We start from the raw sequence: 19532 nt of genomic DNA on the forward strand, positions 1-19532 counted from the left end.
GGATTTATGTGGGGAAGCCGCCTCACAGCTATGCCACCGCCATGCTCGGCTGCCAAAGACCTGTACAGCTTGTTGATTACAATTGGGATAAATGGAATCGGTGGAAAAGCGTACAGTAAGCTCTGAGACCATTCGATCAAGAGGGCATTCCCTTGAGATCCTTGTTGGGGAAACCTGGACGCGAAGACGGGGCATTTCATGTTTACCGCGTCTGCAAACAGGTGATGTCTGGCGTTCCCCATTCTTGAAGGATGCTGTGAGCGACCTCGTTGTTGAGAACCCAATCGTAGGCTTCATCGAAGTCTCTGCTGAGGAAGTCCGCCTGGGAGTTGAGAGCTCGGTAGATGAATGGCTACTATTGACCGGTCTCTTTCTAGAAGCCAATTCCATATGGTTTGAGACTCTATGGAGTGTTCTTGATCGGGTACTGCCCGTTTTGTTCAAATAATACATAATCGTATTGTCCGTCTGGATTAGAATGGAGCGAGACTTGGACGGAAACAGGGACTTGGGAGCTAGATATATGGCTTTCGGCTCTAGCAGGTTGATGTGGTAACTTTTCTGAGTCGGACCATAGACCTTGTACTTGCAGAGGACCCAGATGAGCACCCCAACCCTGGAGAGAGGCATCCGTGAATATAGTCTGGGTTGGAGGGTCCTGGTAGAAAGGAACTCCCTTCATTAGGTGTGATCGCTTCATCCACCACCGGATGGAGTCTTTGGCTGGTTGGTGGAGAATTACAAGTTCCTTTATGTCAAAAAATGTTCCCTTTGGGCAACTTAATTTAGAAACAGTACTTATAACTGACACAAACACAAACATAAAATGGATCATACACAGGCCTATCAGTTGAAGCAATGCATAAGAACAATAATAAAAACCAAATACATTCAGCTAGCACAGTTTATTCTTTTACATAAAAACATATCAAAATATAATTACAATTAAAATTAAAATTGGGAACACAGACAATATATTGAAGGACCAAAGGATACACAAATATTTATCAATACTGCCTATTACTACACATAAGGGGAGAGAACACATTCAAGGTTAAAGTTCTGCAATAGTCAGAGTAGTCTTTGATATGTGGTGTACTTCTCCCTTAATTCAACGCGTTTCGACGGACAGTAAACATTGAGCCGCCTTCATCAGGAAAATATTAACTGTATTCCCAAGACTTCTGAAATTTAAACAGAATGCGTTTTACAATCCAGAATAAGTTCAGTTAAAACCACTATTTAACACCAAGGCAGTTAAATCTAAAAGGAAAATAAAATTGTCAAAGCATAGCTCCAAAAGTAGACATAAAACATAACTAGACACCATGAACATTAGACATTGCCTACCAATTTCTTAGAAAGTGCATACATGATATAAATCATATATCAACTATAGATCACATAAAAAACATAAAAAGCACATTCCGTATGTCAACATTTAAACCCATATTAGGGGAACATCGAAGAAAGCACAATTGTATTTTAATCTAAGCTCACATGAGAGTTAAGATACATTGATTTTGATAAATATTTTCCAGATATTTTATTGCCTTTAGTGCATATCTGATAAGAGATTTACTACCCTTTTTAGATGGTTCATGCTGGCCAGAGATATGTAATGCACAGATCGGTAAGTACAACCCACAGATAGATCATTAAGTATAGGGACATACACATACCTCAGGATGACCAGTATAGGATTGGGTTAAATAACCTCTTTCCCAAATATAAAACATCTCTTCCAGCGAGACAGTAAAGTTCTATTTCTAATCCAATCAAAGATCTGTAATATATAATGTGTACACATATTTAGATGCTGAACATGCCCTGCTATCTGATGGGTCTACCGCGTGAAAAGTTAATACTATTTTAGTAGTTTTTTTCAGTAAGTATGAATACTGAGTTTCTCGCATAGCCTGCTAGTCTGCTCGAGCTAGGGGGCTAATGTAGATTCTAATGTATATATATATATATATATATATATATATATATATATATATCATTTAGGTATTTGTCTCCAATACCAGAGATATACTTCGAGATTACTCTAACAACATATTATATACTCCCAAACATCCATATGGGAACAATGTGTGAGGATAATGCCATTTGTCGTGTACTTTGTAGATTGTCTAAATAAAGATAGATGCTATCCAAATAAAAAAAATTATGTTCTCTCTTTTTAGCATCCATGAGATTTATTCATCTGGGGTTGTTACTAGCTGAAGCAGAACTTGCCCATAACTAAAGCCCTCATAAGGTAGACATGTGTTTTTTTTTGTGTAATCCTGCTGGATATAGAAGTAGTGAATGCACTTTATGTCCTCTCATATCCATTACTTGTATTATATATTACAGATCTTTGATTGGATTAGAAATAGAACTTTACTGTCTCGCTGGAAGAGATGTTTTATATTGGGGAAAAAGGTTATTTAACCCAATCCTATACTGGTCATCCTGAGGTATGTGTATGTCCCTATACTTAATGATCTATCTGTGGGTTGTACTTACCGATCTGTGCATTACATATCTCTGGCCAGCATGAACCATCTAAAAAGGGTAGTAAATCTCTGTTATCAGATATGCACTAAAGGCAATAAAATATCTGGAAAATATTTATCAAAATCAATGTACCTTAACTCTCATGTGAGCTTAGATTAAAATACAATTGTGCTTTCTTCGATGTTCCCCATATATGGGTTTAAATGTTGACATACGGAATGTGCTTTTTATGTTTTTTATGTGATCTATAGTTGATATATGATTTATATCATGTATGCACTTTCTAAGAAATTGGTAGGCAATGTCTAATGTTCATGGTGTCTAGTTATGTTTTATGTCTACTTTTGGAGCTATGCTTTGACAATTTTATTTTCCTTTTAGATTTAACTGACTTAGTGTTAAATAGTGGTTTTAACTGAACTTATTCTGGATTGTAAAATGCATTCTGTTTAAATTTCAGAAGTCTTGGGAATACAGTTAATATTTTCCTGATGAAGGCGGCTCAATGTTTACTGTCCGTCGAAACGCGTTGAATTAAGGGAGAAGTACACCACATATCAATCAAGGACTACTCTGACTATTGCAGAACTTTAACCTTGAATGTGTTCTCTCCCCTTATGTGTAGTAATAGGCAGTATTGATAAATATTTGTGTATCCTTTGGTCCTTCAATATATTGTCTGTGTTCCCAATTTTAAGTTTAATTGTAATTATATTTTGATATGTTTTTATGTAAAAGAATAAACTGTGCTAGCTGAATGTATTTGGTTTTTATTATTGTTTTTATGCATTGCTTCAACTGATAGGCCTGTGTATGATCCATTTTATGTTTGTGTTTATGTGTCAGTTATAAGTACTGTTTCTAAATTAAGTTGCCCAAAGGGAACATTTTTTGACAAAGTCAGGTCTGGTACCCTATCCCTTTGGTGTTGGGGTCCCTCTCTCTTTTATTACAGAATTACAAGTTCCTCCCAGCACCCTGATACTTGCATCCACTGGTCCTCCAAAAATTGCTGTAGTGGACGCATGTGCAGTCGTGCGTTTGGTACTATAAAGATGCATGACGCCATTGAGCCCAGTAGTGATGACACGTGTCGAACTGTCGGAAGATGCGTGTGAAGAAGGGTCAGGCATTTTCCTTGGATTGATGACAACCTCTCCTCCGAGGGACACATGCTTGCTTTTTCGGTGTCCAGGAAGGAGCCTAAGATATGGATCAGTTGCGTTGGATTTTGTATGGATTTCTTGAAATTTACATGAAGGCGTAAGTTGTTGAGAAGCTGAAGGCAGCACGAGAGATGATCCTGCAGCAGGGTTGGAGATGAGCTCTTCAGGAGCCAGTCGTTCAGGTAAGGTTATATGAATATTTTCTGCTTGCAGAGAAAAGCGGCCACCACAGCCATACATTTGGAGAATGTTCGGGGGGCTGATATGAGCCCGAACGGGAGACCTGAGTACTGGTAATGTTGAAATGACACTCGAAATCATAGAAATTTGCGATGTTTCTTCGATATTGGTACGTGGAAGTATGCATCCTGTAAGTCGATGGAGCACATCCAATCCCCTTGATCAATCTGTGGGAAACTTTGATGGAGTGCTAACATTCGAAATTGCTCTCTGCGAATGTATTTGTTCAACAGTCTCAAGTCCAGTATAGGTCTGTATTCTGTGGTGGGGCCTCTTTTCTGCACAAGGAAGTAACAAGAGTAGACTCCTTAAATTCATTGAGGAGCAGGGACTTTCACTATAGCCCCTTTCGTCAATAAGGTGTTTACCTCCGTTTGTAACAATCGGTGGTTTACCTCCGTTTGTAACAATCGGTGGTTGCGGTGAGAAATGCCACTCTGAGGTATAGATGGAGGAGGCGTTTTGAACCTAAGAAGATAGCCATTTTGTACAATATTGATGACCCATTTGTCTTTTGTCATACGTTTCCACTCCTCCAGATGGAAGCAAACACTTCCTCCCACCGGAGTGGACAACAGCTTTGGAGGAAGACACACCTCATTGCTGTTGTGGCTGCTTTGGTGCTGCTGACTGCTGTTTGTTTCCACCTCTGCCACGTCCCGGTCTACGTTGTTTGAACTGGGACCTTTGTTGCGTCTGACCTTGGGTCTGCGATGACCAGTTAGAGGATTGACCGCGCTGCTGGAACGGGCGTTTGTCACAGGAACAAAAGAGACAACGGAACTCCTTTGAGCCTACAGCCTTGAGAGTATCCAACAGTTTTCATTTTTGCAATTTAGTCATCCGCATGTGAACCAAATAACGACGAGCCATTAAAGGGCAGATTGATTATCTTCCTTTGAGGATCGGGCTTGAGACCCGTGAGTCGAAGCCATGCTGATCTTCAAGAGCAAATTCCATGTGCGTATCCATGGGCTGCGAAATCTGCAGAGTCGGCCGCTGTACTAACGATCCGGTTTGCTACCGGACCACCTTTCTGTGCAATCGCTAGAAAATCCCTTTGATCGTCTTTGGGTAATTTTTCTGTAAATATTGTTAAAGTGTCCCATAAAGACCGGTCATATCGTCCCAGTAGAGCGGCTGCGCTAGCCACTCATGACAGATCCTGAAGTACTGTACATTCTCCGTCCCAAAGAATCCATGTTTTTGCTGTCCTTCTCTGGAGGAGCAGACGAAATAGAAGTATTGGAATGAGCCTTTCTGGCAGCGCCAACTATAAGGGAATCCGGTGGCGGATCAGACCGCAGAAAAAGGATCTTGGTCTGGGGCCTTGTACTTTTTTGAAATTCTTGTAGGACCCGAGCCCACTGTGGCAGGTGTCAAAAAGGTTTTCTTCGCATGCCCTAACAATCCTGGCATCAAAGAAAGAAGAGGCTTTGCCAAAGCTCGATGGTGCAGAGTTTCAAATATGATGGAAATAGTCACCTGAGGAACAGTCATGGTTATATTCAACTTGCTAGCACCTCTACAGAGTACCTTGTTGAATGTCCCAATATCATCAACAGGGGAAACCCTGGATGGTGGCGTGGCTGAGATAGTCTGGAAATAATCTCTATACGAGGACCTTGTTGATAGGGTCGTTGTAGGAGACCTCCGGCTTCTCCTTGGTGTATGCGATCGGCGGGACCTTGAACACTCTTGAGCGTGAGCACAGTCTTAAGGGAGATCTGGATCACCTCGGGGACCTACCAGCGGACGTTTGTGAGGATTCCGTGGGAGGAGGTCTCTCAGAAGGTCTGGGTTGGATCTTCCAGTGCCTAATGTCCTCCAACCAGCTTGGTGACATTTTGATAGGAGGGGACGTGTTCCCACAAGCCGGAGAGCCCTTCGATGTTACCTGTATGATATTTATACCAAGCGAGGAAGAAGCTTCCCTCGACGTCAAGCGGCGTGATCGCGACATCGGTCTTTCAACGTCTTCCGCAGGAACTAATTGCCTGTCCCTCGATGTCGATTGCCTCGACGTCGAACCGGAGTGAGCCACCATCGACAACGACCGTGGTGGTGACACGCTTGACGGTGGAGATCTATGAGACAAAGCCCTCGACGTAGACCGCTGGTGTTCGTGCGGCATCTTCGATGTCGATCGTGGCCTCGACGTAGACCGCTGACGGGTCCGAGAGGGTGATCTGGAGTGTCTCGACGCAGACCTTCAAGAAGGAGCGGAAATCTCGACTACCTCTGAATTCATGTCGACGAGCACTTCGACGTAGACTGAGATCTATCATGCTTCGAGCCCGAAGCATGGCTCAACATAGACTTACTTCTCAACGGTGATCTTGTCTTTGACATCCATCTCACTTGCGTCGTTGGTCTCAACGTCGGCTTACTTTGATGGCGATCTTGTCTTTGACATCGATCTCACTAGTTGGTCTTGACGTAGACGACGCGCTGTGATGTTTTCTTAATTTTAGCACCTGGTAACGTAGTTCTTCGCCGTTTTCTCGTAGAGGGCCCTCTAGAGGAATGTTGACTCTATAGGCCGCTTTTATGATTTTTCCTCTCCATCAAGCCTAGAAGTCTGATCTTCTCTGTCTTTCAATGTTCTTCTTGAAAGTTGAAGACAGTGGGAGCAGGTCTCTGTCATGAGAAGAAGGTAGGCACACGACGCAGACTGAATGACGATCCGATTTGGCCATCTTCTTCCCACAGGAAGGACATTTATAAAATAAAGGTGACATTTCGGACTAAAAAGAATGACCAATTTGTCAGAAAAAGACTGGTAAATACAACCAGTAACAAGAAATGTGAAAAAAAGTAGTTAGAATATCAATTCTGACTGAAAAAAGTGGAAATCAGTTAAGCTCAAGCACCAGGTTCCTCACAGGAGCCGGAAAAAAACTGACCTGTCACCTGTGGTGCATGATGGGAGCAGGGGGCTCTTGGTGGCTTTAAAGGCAAAGTGCTCAGGGTCTCTGAGGCCTTAAAGGAGAGGTGCCAGTTTCCCTTTCTGTACAAGGATGTTATTTATTTATGCAGCCTACTTTAGGCTAATTGCCTGCCATTACCTGTTTTCTTTTATGAAAATAAAAGGTTATTGCGGAATGCTATTACTGTACATGTCATTCTCTTACATTATATGTAGGTGTTATTTTCATACTAGAGAAATACATGTAACTGGCTTCTTAGCCTATTGGATATGTATAGGGCTGCATATTTTTTTTGTTATACATGTATATGTGTGTTTATTTCATACTATGTACTCCTTTTCTACAACATACACACATATATATGTATTTTTGTGTATATGCTCCGGGTTCCCACACGAGAGCGGAGATAATTCAGTGCTTATGACTATTAATGAGGATCCCCTGGAAGAGAATATGTATTCCATTTGTCAACTTGTTCTAACTGCGGGCCATGTCTACTCTCAGCATCCTCAAGCCTTTTAAGTATGGGTGCTAATGTGGAGATTGACAAAGTGGGTGTTGAGCAGGTGTGCCCAATGCTTAAACATTTCTGTGGATTGTTTAACCTCTTTTCTTAGGCTTATAGCTGCCTCAAATATCAGCGCTCCGTGGTAGGTGTATCCGCCACTACTCTTTGATGCGACTGTTTTAACTATACATGCAGTGTTTGAATCAATATGAATTCTCTTTTACCCAATATGTTTTGGTAGCTTTTAGAGGTGGCTGTTGAGGGGCAAGGTGGATTTAGAGTCTAATGTTCAGGATTCTTCAAAGAGCTCATCTGTGCTCTTAAGGCCTCAAGAGTGAACCTCTTTAAGCCAAGATGGGCCTCTCCTTGAGGCGGTTTACGAGCTTGGAACAGAGTCTCTTTTTTCTATAGGTCAAACTCTGAAGATTGATCTTCTCTTTAAACACTTGTCTTTGTCTCAATTAAGGTAAACTCGGTGAGAAATTCTTCAGCTGCAGTGCTAGGCTTTGCTAAAAGGCTGGGGGGGAAACCCTATGAGGCAATTTTAACAATCTACAAAGCCAAGACTAGCTCTATCGCAAGGTACAGGGCCTCAATATGGGGATTCACTAAACCCGATGTTATTCAAACTGAGGAAAACAAATTCCTACGGTCCCTCCTAGGCCTCCCTCAATCTACTGCTACCCACTCTGTCCATCTAGAATTGGGGATTGGTTACCTAGCAGATATAATTAAAATAGCCCCAATGCTGCTATGGATCAAAACTTGGTTAAACCCGAACCTCTCCCTAAATCATAAGATCTTAAAGGACTGTATTATGCTCGATAATAAGAACAAAATCCAGTGGTTGTCTTACATAAAAATGTTAGCAATGTACATGGGGCGACCAGAGATCTTTTTCAATCCGGAATCTCTTTGTAAGGCAGACTTAGAGTGGGTAAAAACTAATTTCATCAAGTTAAGGGAGGCAGAGCGGCAAGAAGTTGAACTACGTAAATCTTCGGTTAGGGGCCATGTTTTGGTTACCCAGTCAATAGCTATGTCACCTTACTTGACCATTGTAACAAACTCTTTCCATAGATTATTGACTAAACTTCGGTTTAACCAAATTTACACAGTACTTGGAGGGTTGGAGTAGACCTGAAGACGCTGCTCCATGCAAATGTGATGATTTTTCCCCGCAAAACACTATGCACTTTATGATCTTTTGTCCATTGTACCAAGATGCCAGGAAAAGGTTTATTCTTCCATTACTGAAAAAGATGAATTTTATTCAGTGTAAACCGGCTTTATTGTTTTTACAGCTGTTAGAATCCCCGGTAACTATGTTCTGTGTTGCCAGTTTTCTTGCCGCGTCTGCCAGAAATAAAAGGGTTAGACAGAAAGCTATCCAAGAACTTGAATCCTCTTAATATCCAGACAATGTATTCCTATCAATTGCTTAAACATGGGATTGAATGATTATGTATCTTATTCAATTTTGAATTGCATTTTTATCCTGTATACTACATTTAACAGATATTTTTAATGTTTTGTATTTGTATAGCATACTTTTATGATTTTAAATAATCGAATAAAGTGGTTTTGACTTGACTTGAAACACTTGTCTTTGTCCTGGGTAATAATGTTCCATTCAGTCAGAGCCCTTTGTTGTGTGGTAGGGGCTTCTCTCCTCAATGTTATCAATCATCCTACTTTTATCCTCTGCAGTGGGATTATGCAACTCCATGATCATGGCACCTTCCAGAGACTCAAGAATGTTGTTGATCTAAGACAGTGTTATGTGCCCACTCTGTACCAAATCATCTTTTTGCAAATAAATGGCTTACATTTCATGCTAATGGTCTTCTTGGTTGGTTGTGTTTTTCTTTCGCCATCAGTGTCCTAGATTCCAGTCTGATCCCAAAGTGAGCATCTTGATGGATTTCTGAACCCAATGTTAGAAAAAGTTAGCTAGAGTAAAATCTATATCCTAGTGCATTGAGGACTTTGCTGACATGATCACAAGTTATAAGCCACTCGCTGGAAACTGAAAAAGTGTGTGCAAATATACAACTTGTGATAGTCCAAACCCCCCCCAACCACAAGATGGCAGGAGAGCACAACATGAGATCATACACAAGTGCCCAACTTGGCTTTACTTTTAATAGTTTATTTTTCAAGTTTAAAATTCTAAGAATAATCTAAGTATGGAGGTAATGATCACCCAAATACACATACAAATTAGTTTATTGAATTGGTAGACCAGAATTCATGATGGGAGACATGGTTAACTTTGTGCACCTGCCAATGGTTCTTAAGATTCTCACTTTTGCCTTTTTGTTCACTTCTGAACACAAACTGCTTGGCTTCAAAATACTACTTTTAAAAAGAACATTCAAGGAGAAGGAAAGACTAGAGGGAAAATAAAATGATTAATGAGACGTTGGCATGGAGTCTTCAACAGTTTATTAGAAAGAATGTAGACACATAAAAAAATTCCCACAGTCTAAACAACTTTCTTTCACCTGATCAGTCCCCCAAAAAAATCTAATTTGATTGTGTATTAACATTTTGTTACTCGTTTTCATATGAACAGTGCAAATACAGTTTGGTCTAATGTGTAGACTGACAAGCGACAATGTACAGCTGTTCTCACTCTTCTGTACCGAGAGAAGTAAAAGCTCAGGAGGCGAACAATACCAAATGTACAGGCTTCACCTAGTTAAGCAGCAATGCAACAAAAAGAAAAAAGGAATTAAAATATTTTTCCATTTACTTTGCACTCTTCGTTTCCAGTTCAACTACCTCTAAATGTTCAGCTCCCTGCCAAATGGCAGTTAAAATAGCACACTGTAGAATGAAATAGCACGATGTTGCATCAACAGAGAGCTTACATTTTCCCTCTTAATTAAATGAACATCTCCAAAATCCAGCACCATTCCTCATTCTTTTAAAATCACATGTTCCAGCCATTACAAGAATGCTAAGCAAGCAGTAATGCAGCAGACACGCTCACTATCTGAACTGCTTTATTCCAGCCTATAGGTTATAGCCTTCAATTAACCAATAACCATACAAGCTTTTGAGAAAATAACTGATTGTTCAAAGGCGGCTAACATTCTTGGGAAAGTCTGGAGACCAGTTGTGGTTTTAAAAGTTTTAAATACAGGTTACCAATAAAGAGGTTAATCTAAATGTGTCCCTAGCTGCAGCTTTGCTTCTCATACAGTTTATATATTGAAGAGAAACTAGGCAAGCAAATCTAAACAAAGAGGTAAGCAAGCTTTAAAAGGGCCCAAGAAAGAACTGGTAATGAAGAAGAGCAGTGAATAAGGTAGGAATTTACGTTTAATTCTGTCTTCCTGCCATGAAGTGCGAGCAGCAAGCAAGAGGCAAGGGATATGAGTGAGGCCTTTAGTATGACAATATTCAGAACACTAGTGAGCGATTAAATATATTGATCGCAACTATTTTCTTGAAATAGAAGAACAATGACAAATCAAAAAGAAAACCCTGAAGACTCTCCTGAGGTATAGTAAATGTTAACAGTTCAATGTTCAAGCCAAATTTAAAAAAAAGTTTGCACATCCAGTTCCAGTCCAGGGTAAAAATTCAGAGCCAAATGTTAAAGGTTTAAAAGAGATCCACCCACAAACACTATTCATAGTGGTGTAGTAGTCTAACTTTGTTTTCCCACTGTGAGGATGTTTGGCTTGGGGGTAAAAAAGGCCTGGAACGGGTTTGCTTTCATTGTCTATACCTCAACACAATCCTGGAAGTCCGTGGAAAAATGTTCATGCATAACATTATTGCGTCACATGGCATAAGACAGTCCTGTACAATGGCACACATAAACCCTCCATGAATCCTTCTTTATTTGTTATTTTAGTATGCAGGAAAATGGCTTAGAAGATGTAATAAACCTGTCTTCTTAGCGACCAGCCTGGGAATCTTAAACTTAATTTTAAAAGTGTATGATGAAAAATCAAACTTCCCTCACCCTATCCCCCCCAAATTCACTCCTTCTCACACTCCTCAATCCCAGCAAAGTCTGAAGGCAACTTCTTACTCCAGGTCTGGCATTTCTGTAAAGAGATACAAATAATCAGTTTACAAATGCAATAAACAGCATTCAGGTTGAAACAGCATTTGATATACCATTCTCTCCTGGGCTTATATACACACATACCGCAGTCTACATTTTCTTCTTTTTCAATTCTAACCACTATCATATATATTCTGTCTCCCCTAACTAATTTCAAGCCAGCTCTCAGTCTTATAAACTCTACCAATCTAGAAGCGTGTCAACCATTGCTGAGGAGGCATGTTCATCCTGCTTATAAGCAGAGAAATAACTGCCTAGTTGTAATTTCTGAATTCCAACCTGCAGAATCACAGCTTACCACCAGCAGCTACTGTACTAGGCATTGATATTCCAAAGACTAATAGGGCTCAGGCTTTCTAGGTATGACCACCAGATCAAGTTATCCATTTGTGTGGGGGTTGTGCAAGTAGGAGTCCAGACAAGGTGAAGAGTTGAAGGTTTCTGAAAGCTGAGATTGTTGAGGTGTGCTGGGCCAGTTTTATGTAGTGCCTTGAAAGTGTGGGTGAGGAATCTAAATTGTGCTAGTTTGTGAATGGGGAGCCAGTGGAGCTCCTTAAGGTGTGGTGCGATGAAAGTGCGGCATGGGAGGTTGAGTGATTCTGGCTGCAGCTTTCTGGTGATTTTTTAAAAGATCCTGGCATACAGGACGTTCCTAAAGTCCAGTTTGCTTGTGACCTGGGCTTGTATTGTTTTCCAGGCACTAATTGGGAGCTATTTGAAACTCTTCCTCAGCATCTTCAGGGTATGAAAGCATGAGGTGCTGAAAGCATTGACTGGGGGGGGGGGGGGGGGGGGGGGGGGGGTCGGGTCATGCTGAGCTTGCTGTTCATGATGATCCAGAGGTTATAGGTGTTGGGAGTCGGTCCTAGCTCATTGGGCCACCTGGTGAAGTCCCACTGTGGTTTGCCTAGTTCTGCTTTGAAGGCATCTTTACTAAAGCCATAAATATAGAATATTCCAGTCTGTGGGCAGGGACTCCAGAACACTTTTTACAAAAAAAATCTTTTGCATGTCTAGTGTTGGAGCGAATAGCTGCCATTTGCTAAATACAGCTTCGACAAGTAACATTTCCTTCTCCATCATGTGGAGCATAACAGCAAGCTTACCCAAAAGTAACTAATTACCTGTAATTCCAGTTCTCAAACATTGATATATTTTACATATTTACTACACACAAGGGGTCCTGAGGGAGAAGGGAACCCTGCCAAAGTCGTACTGCTCCCGGATTAAAGTAGGAACACACAGAAGTACGTCTGGGATATATGGAGAGAAAGGAAAACCTTTCAAAAAGTGTTATATGTTGCAAAATGCTTTTCCAAGGACGAGAACCCTCACTCACCCTTCGCTAACATGCTTCATCATAGGGTTCCCTCCCACCTCACATCTGCACTGCAAGGTACCTGCTGTGGGGTACAACTTTCAAAAGGAGAGGTGTTTTTTGGGGGAGATAGATGGGCAAAAATGTTTAGATGATGTTCAGAGTGCTGACTTGCTATTAAAGTAAATATGAAAGGAGTGATTAGGATCTTGGTAGGCAGAAACTCAATCCTATTCTGGGGCCTCCAATAGACAGGATTAGAAATAATGACATGAAGTTTGTTAAAAACACTCCCTATAGCAATCAAGGTCAACATGTTGCTGCCCTTCAGGGACCCCAGCCAGGGTTCAGGGACAATCGTCAGGACCAAAAATCGATGTCACTCTGCAAACAATTGTATGTAACAACCATATACTGCTCATCATAGTAAGCTAGAAAATACAGAGTAAATGGCCCAAAGTGTCAAAATCAAGGGATCCACTTCGGTATTAAGTAAGAAGACAAAACAATAAGAGGATAAGAGCATTCAAACATCTGACAACGGAGTGAGTATCTGAAACAGTGACTTGGGGAGATGAGTCAGTCAACCAACCACCATCACAATCCACACTAGTCTTTTGATAAAACAGGGGTCATATCTTATTTTATAATCAATAATGTTTTACTCATTGTCAAGTCTCAAAGGCTGCCTATCACAGAGGACAGTAAAGTACAGAGGAATAAATATATCAGATAGTAAGTGTAAGATGAGGCCATGTAGTCGCTCTGAAATCTGTATTATGCCCTCTTGTCGAAGTCACTATTATTGCACATAAGTAGGTTTGTAAATATACATAATCTAGTGTTTTCTTAAAATTATGCATACTTGTAGCGTGTGTATCTTGTGCGGAAAATTGCTAAGTGGACCATGGCCCACACCAGTCAGTATCTAGTCCCATGTGAAGTGTAAAGTGCACTAGTACTCAACTATAAAGGCAAGTAAAATTGCAAACATGGGACTGGATATTGACTACATAACATGTTTTGAACTATTTTCCTTTCTCCCCATATTTACCAGACTTACTTCTGTGTGTTTCTACTTATATTTTCTATTTGTTAACATGATTGATTGATTCCCGGTCCTCAGGGTGGGAATTCCCGGTACATTAAAATAGTGGTATACAGTGTAAAAATATACAACATAGTATATAATGGCAAAAGACGATAGGCCTGAAACAGTAGGTTTAGTAACATCCACCTCATTTAAAAGAACCCAAACTTTAGCCAATGAGGTGGAAGCTCAAGCACTCCTACTCCCCCTACAAGCCACAATAGCTCAGAATTCAAAGCACAAGTATGAGAATAAAATACAATGAGCCCCGACTAGGAAGGAGTGAGGGTAGCAAGTAAATATATAAAAGATACTAATGTTGGAGAACTGGAGTTACCGGTAAGTAACATTTCTTCGCTAACATTGGATCTTTTAGATATTCACATTCTTGAATCAGAATTGCAAGCAGTGCATATGAAAGACATCAAAGCGGGACACAGGCTCACCTTTATTTAATGAGGTTTCTTCATGACTGCCTCTACCGCTTCCTTGTCTAGGCAGGAATGCTTTGTGAACGTATGTCTGCTCCTCCAGGTGGCTGCATGGCAGATGTCTCAACGATAACGCAGCATAGAGTGCTAAAGTCAAAGCCATGCCCCTAAAGAGGACACCTGGCTTTGGCATGACAGAAAGCAATACAGGCTGAGAGCCAACAAACTACTTGGGATTGTGGTGAAAATGTTCTTCTTGTTTTAAGGACAATATCTCGGGATGCACCTTCAAAGGAATGACTGGACGTGTGGCCAACTGCAGCAGCTCTGTGTACCAGTACTGCTGAGGCCATACCGGAGCAAAGTAGATCAGAATGCAATGGTCTACCTTCGCTTTCTTCAACACCCTGGGGATCAGGGGGGGAAAAGGAGGAAAGGCATAGGCAAATATCTTGGATCAAATGATCAAAAGCGCATTGCCCATTGTCCCGGGATGACAAAACCTGCTCACGAAACACTGGTACTTTTAATTGTTTGGAGTGGCAAACAGATTGATTGTGGGGCGACTCCACTGATTGAAGAAGCCATCCACCACCATCTGCCAGTCGAGTGCATTCACCTGATTGTTCTGGAAGCTGGAAGATGTCCCGCAGCAATCTCTCTATCCTGAGAGAAATGGCCCAGTTCCACAGCACCAGTGCTTATTCTGAAAGGATCCTGGACTGTATTACTCCTTGCTTGGTTATGTAGAACATGGATGTTGTGTTGTATATTCTGATTAGGACTGACTGGCCTGCCACTCTGGGAAGGAACGCTTGTAAACCTGGTCTCATGGCCTGGAGTTCCAACACAATGATGTGTAGCTACTTTTCTGCATCGGATCAGACCCCTGGTTGAAGGCTTTTGGAGGTGAGCTTTCCATCCATCCATGGATTAATCTGTGTTGAGTAATAACCTCGGTATTGGCAGGAAAAAAAGAATGAACTGGGTTTAGGTTTACCGGAATCCTTCACCACACTAGAGCTGGTTTCAAGTGACTTGTGACAGACCATACCTTACCATGAGCCTTCCACCCATCGCCATTGAAAATTATTATTATTATTATTATTATTATTATGCGTTCTTATATAGCGCTCGATTACCCGTAGGCATCTCGGCGCTTGCCTTGGGAACCCGTCCTGGTTTTTCCCTGTGAGATACCCATAGTGGGCATCCCCAAGGTGAAAGCCAGGCATCCCGCCGCGGGGGGCCGTAGTGGAGATTAAGCAGGCTGATGCCCAGAGCTGCAGAGTGTGAACCCGTGATTCGAGTAGGCACCGAAACAAGAATTATCGAGTCCGTGGATATTTGGGCTCAAGACCTTGCCGCGTCGGGAATTGAACCCTGGTCCCGGGTCTGACCTCTGCTTCAGGGTCTACCTCCTCTAACCAGTGAGCCACACTTCTCCAAAATCCAGTTGCTGCTTAACAGGTCTCATATGTAGTCTGCAAAATGGAATGAGGCCATCCATAATGTCATCTGGCCTAACATGTACTTGTATTGCCTAACTGTAATTAATTGTTTCCAGCCAATAGTCTGTGACAAAGTCTAACTTTACCACTTTCTGCCAATGGAAAAGCTTTTCCCAACAGTGTTGAGTACTTCTCCCAGAAATCTGATTTTTGTTTGGGACTGCAACAATGACTTTTACCTGTTCAAAGTGAGATCTAATCTCCAGAAGGGTATGATGAAAGCATTCATGGAAGCAGTTGCTCTTTACCTGGATGGTGTTTGACTAACCAGTCATCCAGATATGGGAACACCCGTTGATGTTCTCTCCTGAGAATAGAGGAAGCTGAAGTGAGACATTTGGCTAATATTCTCGGGTTGATTTGACTCCAAAAAGGGAGCGCCTAGAACTGATAGTACTGACCCGCTACCGAAAATCGAAGGTACTTTGTGCTTTCGATGAATGTGTATGGGTAAGTAAGCATCCCAAAGGTAAACAAAAATCCCCTTCCTGCATCATGAGGAATTCTCGCAAGGTAAGCATTCAAAATGACATTCTTTCCAGACTTGTTCAGCTCTCTCAGACCCAGAATTGGTCTCAAATGACTGGTCTTTTTGTTTAGGAAAACCAGTTATAAAAACTTTGATTCCTTCAATATTTGGAGACAATCTCTATAGTGCCTTTACAGAGAAGCATGAGAATTTCCATTTGCAGCTGCGTCAGATGAAGAGGATGTTCCTTTCTTGGTGCACAAATTAGGGGGTTTCTGAATTAACACCAACGTATGCCAGGATTGAATAATATGGCTCACCCATTTTTCCGATGTGATGTTGTTCCATGCTGGAGCAAAAAGGAAATTCTCCCCCCTACCTTTTGAGTACCAGATGGGAAGGGGGGAAGCTGGGAGTCTAGCTCTTTTCTGTCATTGGTTCATACTTGTGAGGAACCCCTTTTCCTTCCTGAAGACCTCCCATAAGTTTGTCTTTGGCTTAGATGGAAAGAGTATCCTCAACTGTATCCAGACTGTCTGATAAGATCGTCCCTGAACATTTTTGTGAGCCATGAAAATTAGATATCCCAAATCTGCGACATTGCAAATGTCCTAAAGCCTTTGCAGTATCATTCTGTTTGAAGGCCCTACAGAGCCTCCTCAACGTCTTTTCCAAAAAGAGTTTGGCCATCAAAACGCATCACTGAAATCTTAGATTGGACATTTACACTAGCCTTGCCTCCTTAGCACAGTACCTCCAACCAACTGGCGAAAACCTGCATCTGAAGCATCCATCGCAGCATCAATAATGAAAGAAGAGGTTAGTACTCCTTTTAGATACCTCCGGCAGTTTCTGCCGGAGGTATCTAAAATGTCTCCTCCTTTGAGCTGTATCTAAATGTCTGCTCCTTTGCGCTCCCTTAATGGAAGTACCGGGGGGGAGGGGAGGTATGGGAGCACTTATGGAATTTTCCCCTGAGGAGGGGGCATATCCTTTATAAGGAGAAATATTTCATGTCAAGACCGGAGGCAAGCATTATGCATATATCTTTTATTGTCCGCTCCTTGCAGCACTTCAAAGCAAAACATCACCAAACATAAAATTCCAGAACTAGAATCTCCATCAAGTCTATATAACTCATCACAGCTGCCACCTTCCTCTTACCTGCTGCTCCTTGACAGATAAGTACCGTAAGGTTAGATTTCAAGGAGGAAACAATACAGTTGAGGAACCAAGACAGATGGTTTATCCAAAAGAGTAACAGAATTTGGTGACAACAAAGGTGCAGGAGATGTTAAGGAAAAAAAGCTATACAGAGCTGGTTAGAGGAGTTGGACTTTTGCCGGTACCTTTTTTTTTGTGAGAAAGAAAGACCAGGGCTGGCGACCTGTAATAAATTTGAGGGAACTGAATCGATTTCCGACTTACCGGCATTTCAAGATGGAAGGCATACATTACAGGTTGTTTTTTTTTTTTTTTTTTAAACGATTGGTTGGGAAATTGGGTTTGAAGTTTGTTTCTTTTACATTTCCAACAGAGATTCGCAGATTTCTTCATTTCAGGTGGTTAGAAGTCCTTTTGCCATGACATCAGCACCATGGAGCTTTACAAGGGTGTTGAGACCGGTAGCGACGTTTCTCAGAGAGGTATCCGGATGATAATGTATTTGAACGATTTTTTAATAATGTCACAGAATCAAAACAAGTTTAAAGAGCAGCTACACTTAACTAAGTCTGTTGGAATCTCTAGACTTCATGATCGACAGAGAGAAGTCAGTTTTGAAGCCCAACCAGTGTTTGAATTTTTTGGTTACAGGGTGAACACAAAGGAGGCAACTCAGTTTACAAGAGAAGAAAGTGGTAAAAGAATTTATAACGGAGATATTTGGCGAGAATAATTTATTTGTTTTCATCCTCAATTCAAGCGGTTGTTCCAGAACCGCTGCATTACAGACCCTTGCAAAGATTAAAAGCTGTAGGGTTGAAGAAATATTTATGGTATGGAGATCAGATTCCTTTATTGGTGGAAGCCCGAGAGGAATTAATAGGGAGGGTGTATTTGGTGGCCTGGAATGGCTGAGCAATATTTTGTGTGTGTCCAAATTTTGTGCTGGAGACAAACTGAACCCTTTTTGGTCGGGGGCTTGTCTTGGTCATCAGGAGGCAAGTGGTCTTAGCAGGAGAGTTCACAACATAAATGTTGTGAAAATGAAGATAGGGCTCTTTGCTTTGTAGAGTTTTGGAAAAATGAAATTACAATGTTTTATTAAAGATGGACAATGTTCCGGCAGTACGGTATATAAATGGGTTAGGAGAAAACGGATCGAGGACTGACCGGTTGCAAAGCAGATTTAAAATTTGTCAGGAGAGGAAAATAGGGTTACAGGTACAGTATTTTCAGGAGTAGGACAATCTAGTGGTGGACTAGAATTCGAGATCTGCAATTAGTGATTGGAAGCTAGATGTTCTTATTTTCAAGAGAATACTTCAGGTTTGGGTCCCCTAAAGATCACATCATGACTGACTTTCCAGTTAACTTGTTATTACAGCTGGAGACGAGATTCTCAGGAAGAGGAGGTGGATGCTTTTCAGCAGGATTGGAATGCAGTGCCGAGATATGCTTTTCCCACCTTTCCTAAGATTCAGAGGGTGTTGTTGATGGTCAGGAAACCGATGTCAGTTAGTTCTGGTGACTCCTTTTTCAGCAGGTCAACCTTGATTTCCAGGACTGCTTGAGTTCGCAGTGGAGGAGCCCTATTTGATTCCGGAATCAGAGGAAGGAATGTTGGGGCCAGAAGGAAAAGTTAAATCCTATTGTTGTGGAAGCAGTGTTGCGCCTTCTTGTTTGGAAACTTTCAGGAGAGGAAAACAGTTTGCAGGACTTTTTCAACAGGCTCAAAAGTTACTCGGAGAATCATAGGCACTAGAAAATCATTTGTTGGGGCATGGAGAGGGGTTTGGATCCCGTGGAGGCATCTGCCATAGAGCTTTCTAATTTTGTATCTTTCCTGTTGGAAAACTGTTTGAGTTACAGAACTATAAATCGTTATAGGTCTGCAGTTGCGTCGGGCATGGTATGGTATGGTCTGGTCTTGTAGGAGGATGTTCTATAGGTTTGTAGAGTAACAAATAATTTCTTACCTGTCGGTGTAGTTTTGCAGCTTGAAGATCTTTCTGGATTCACTATGCTGTGCATATCTTAGTCTTTTCTTTCTTTTTTTTGTCGCCCAGGTGGGCGTCGACGTCCACCTTTTGGTGTACTTCCTGTGACGTCGGCA

At 41.5% G+C, this 19532-nt stretch overlaps 1 protein-coding gene across 2 annotated transcripts in view; it reads right to left on the reverse strand.

Moving 5' to 3' along the window:
* Nucleotides 1-9780: 9780 nt before the first annotated feature.
* Nucleotides 9781-19532, reverse strand: part of PTGES3 (prostaglandin E synthase 3) — a 207892-nt gene continuing 198140 nt past the window's right edge. For both annotated transcript variants that reach the window (XM_078689016.1, XM_078689017.1), the window contains one exon: nt 9781-11416. In XM_078689016.1, coding sequence (XP_078545142.1) covers nt 11397-11416 — 20 coding nt within the window. In that variant the 3' untranslated portion in view covers nt 9781-11396. The remainder of the gene's footprint in view (nt 11417-19532) is intronic.

Source organism: Lissotriton helveticus, chromosome 1_1, assembly GCF_964261635.1.
Source record: "Lissotriton helveticus chromosome 1_1, aLisHel1.1, whole genome shotgun sequence".
NCBI classification, from domain to species: domain Eukaryota; kingdom Metazoa; phylum Chordata; class Amphibia; order Caudata; family Salamandridae; genus Lissotriton; species Lissotriton helveticus.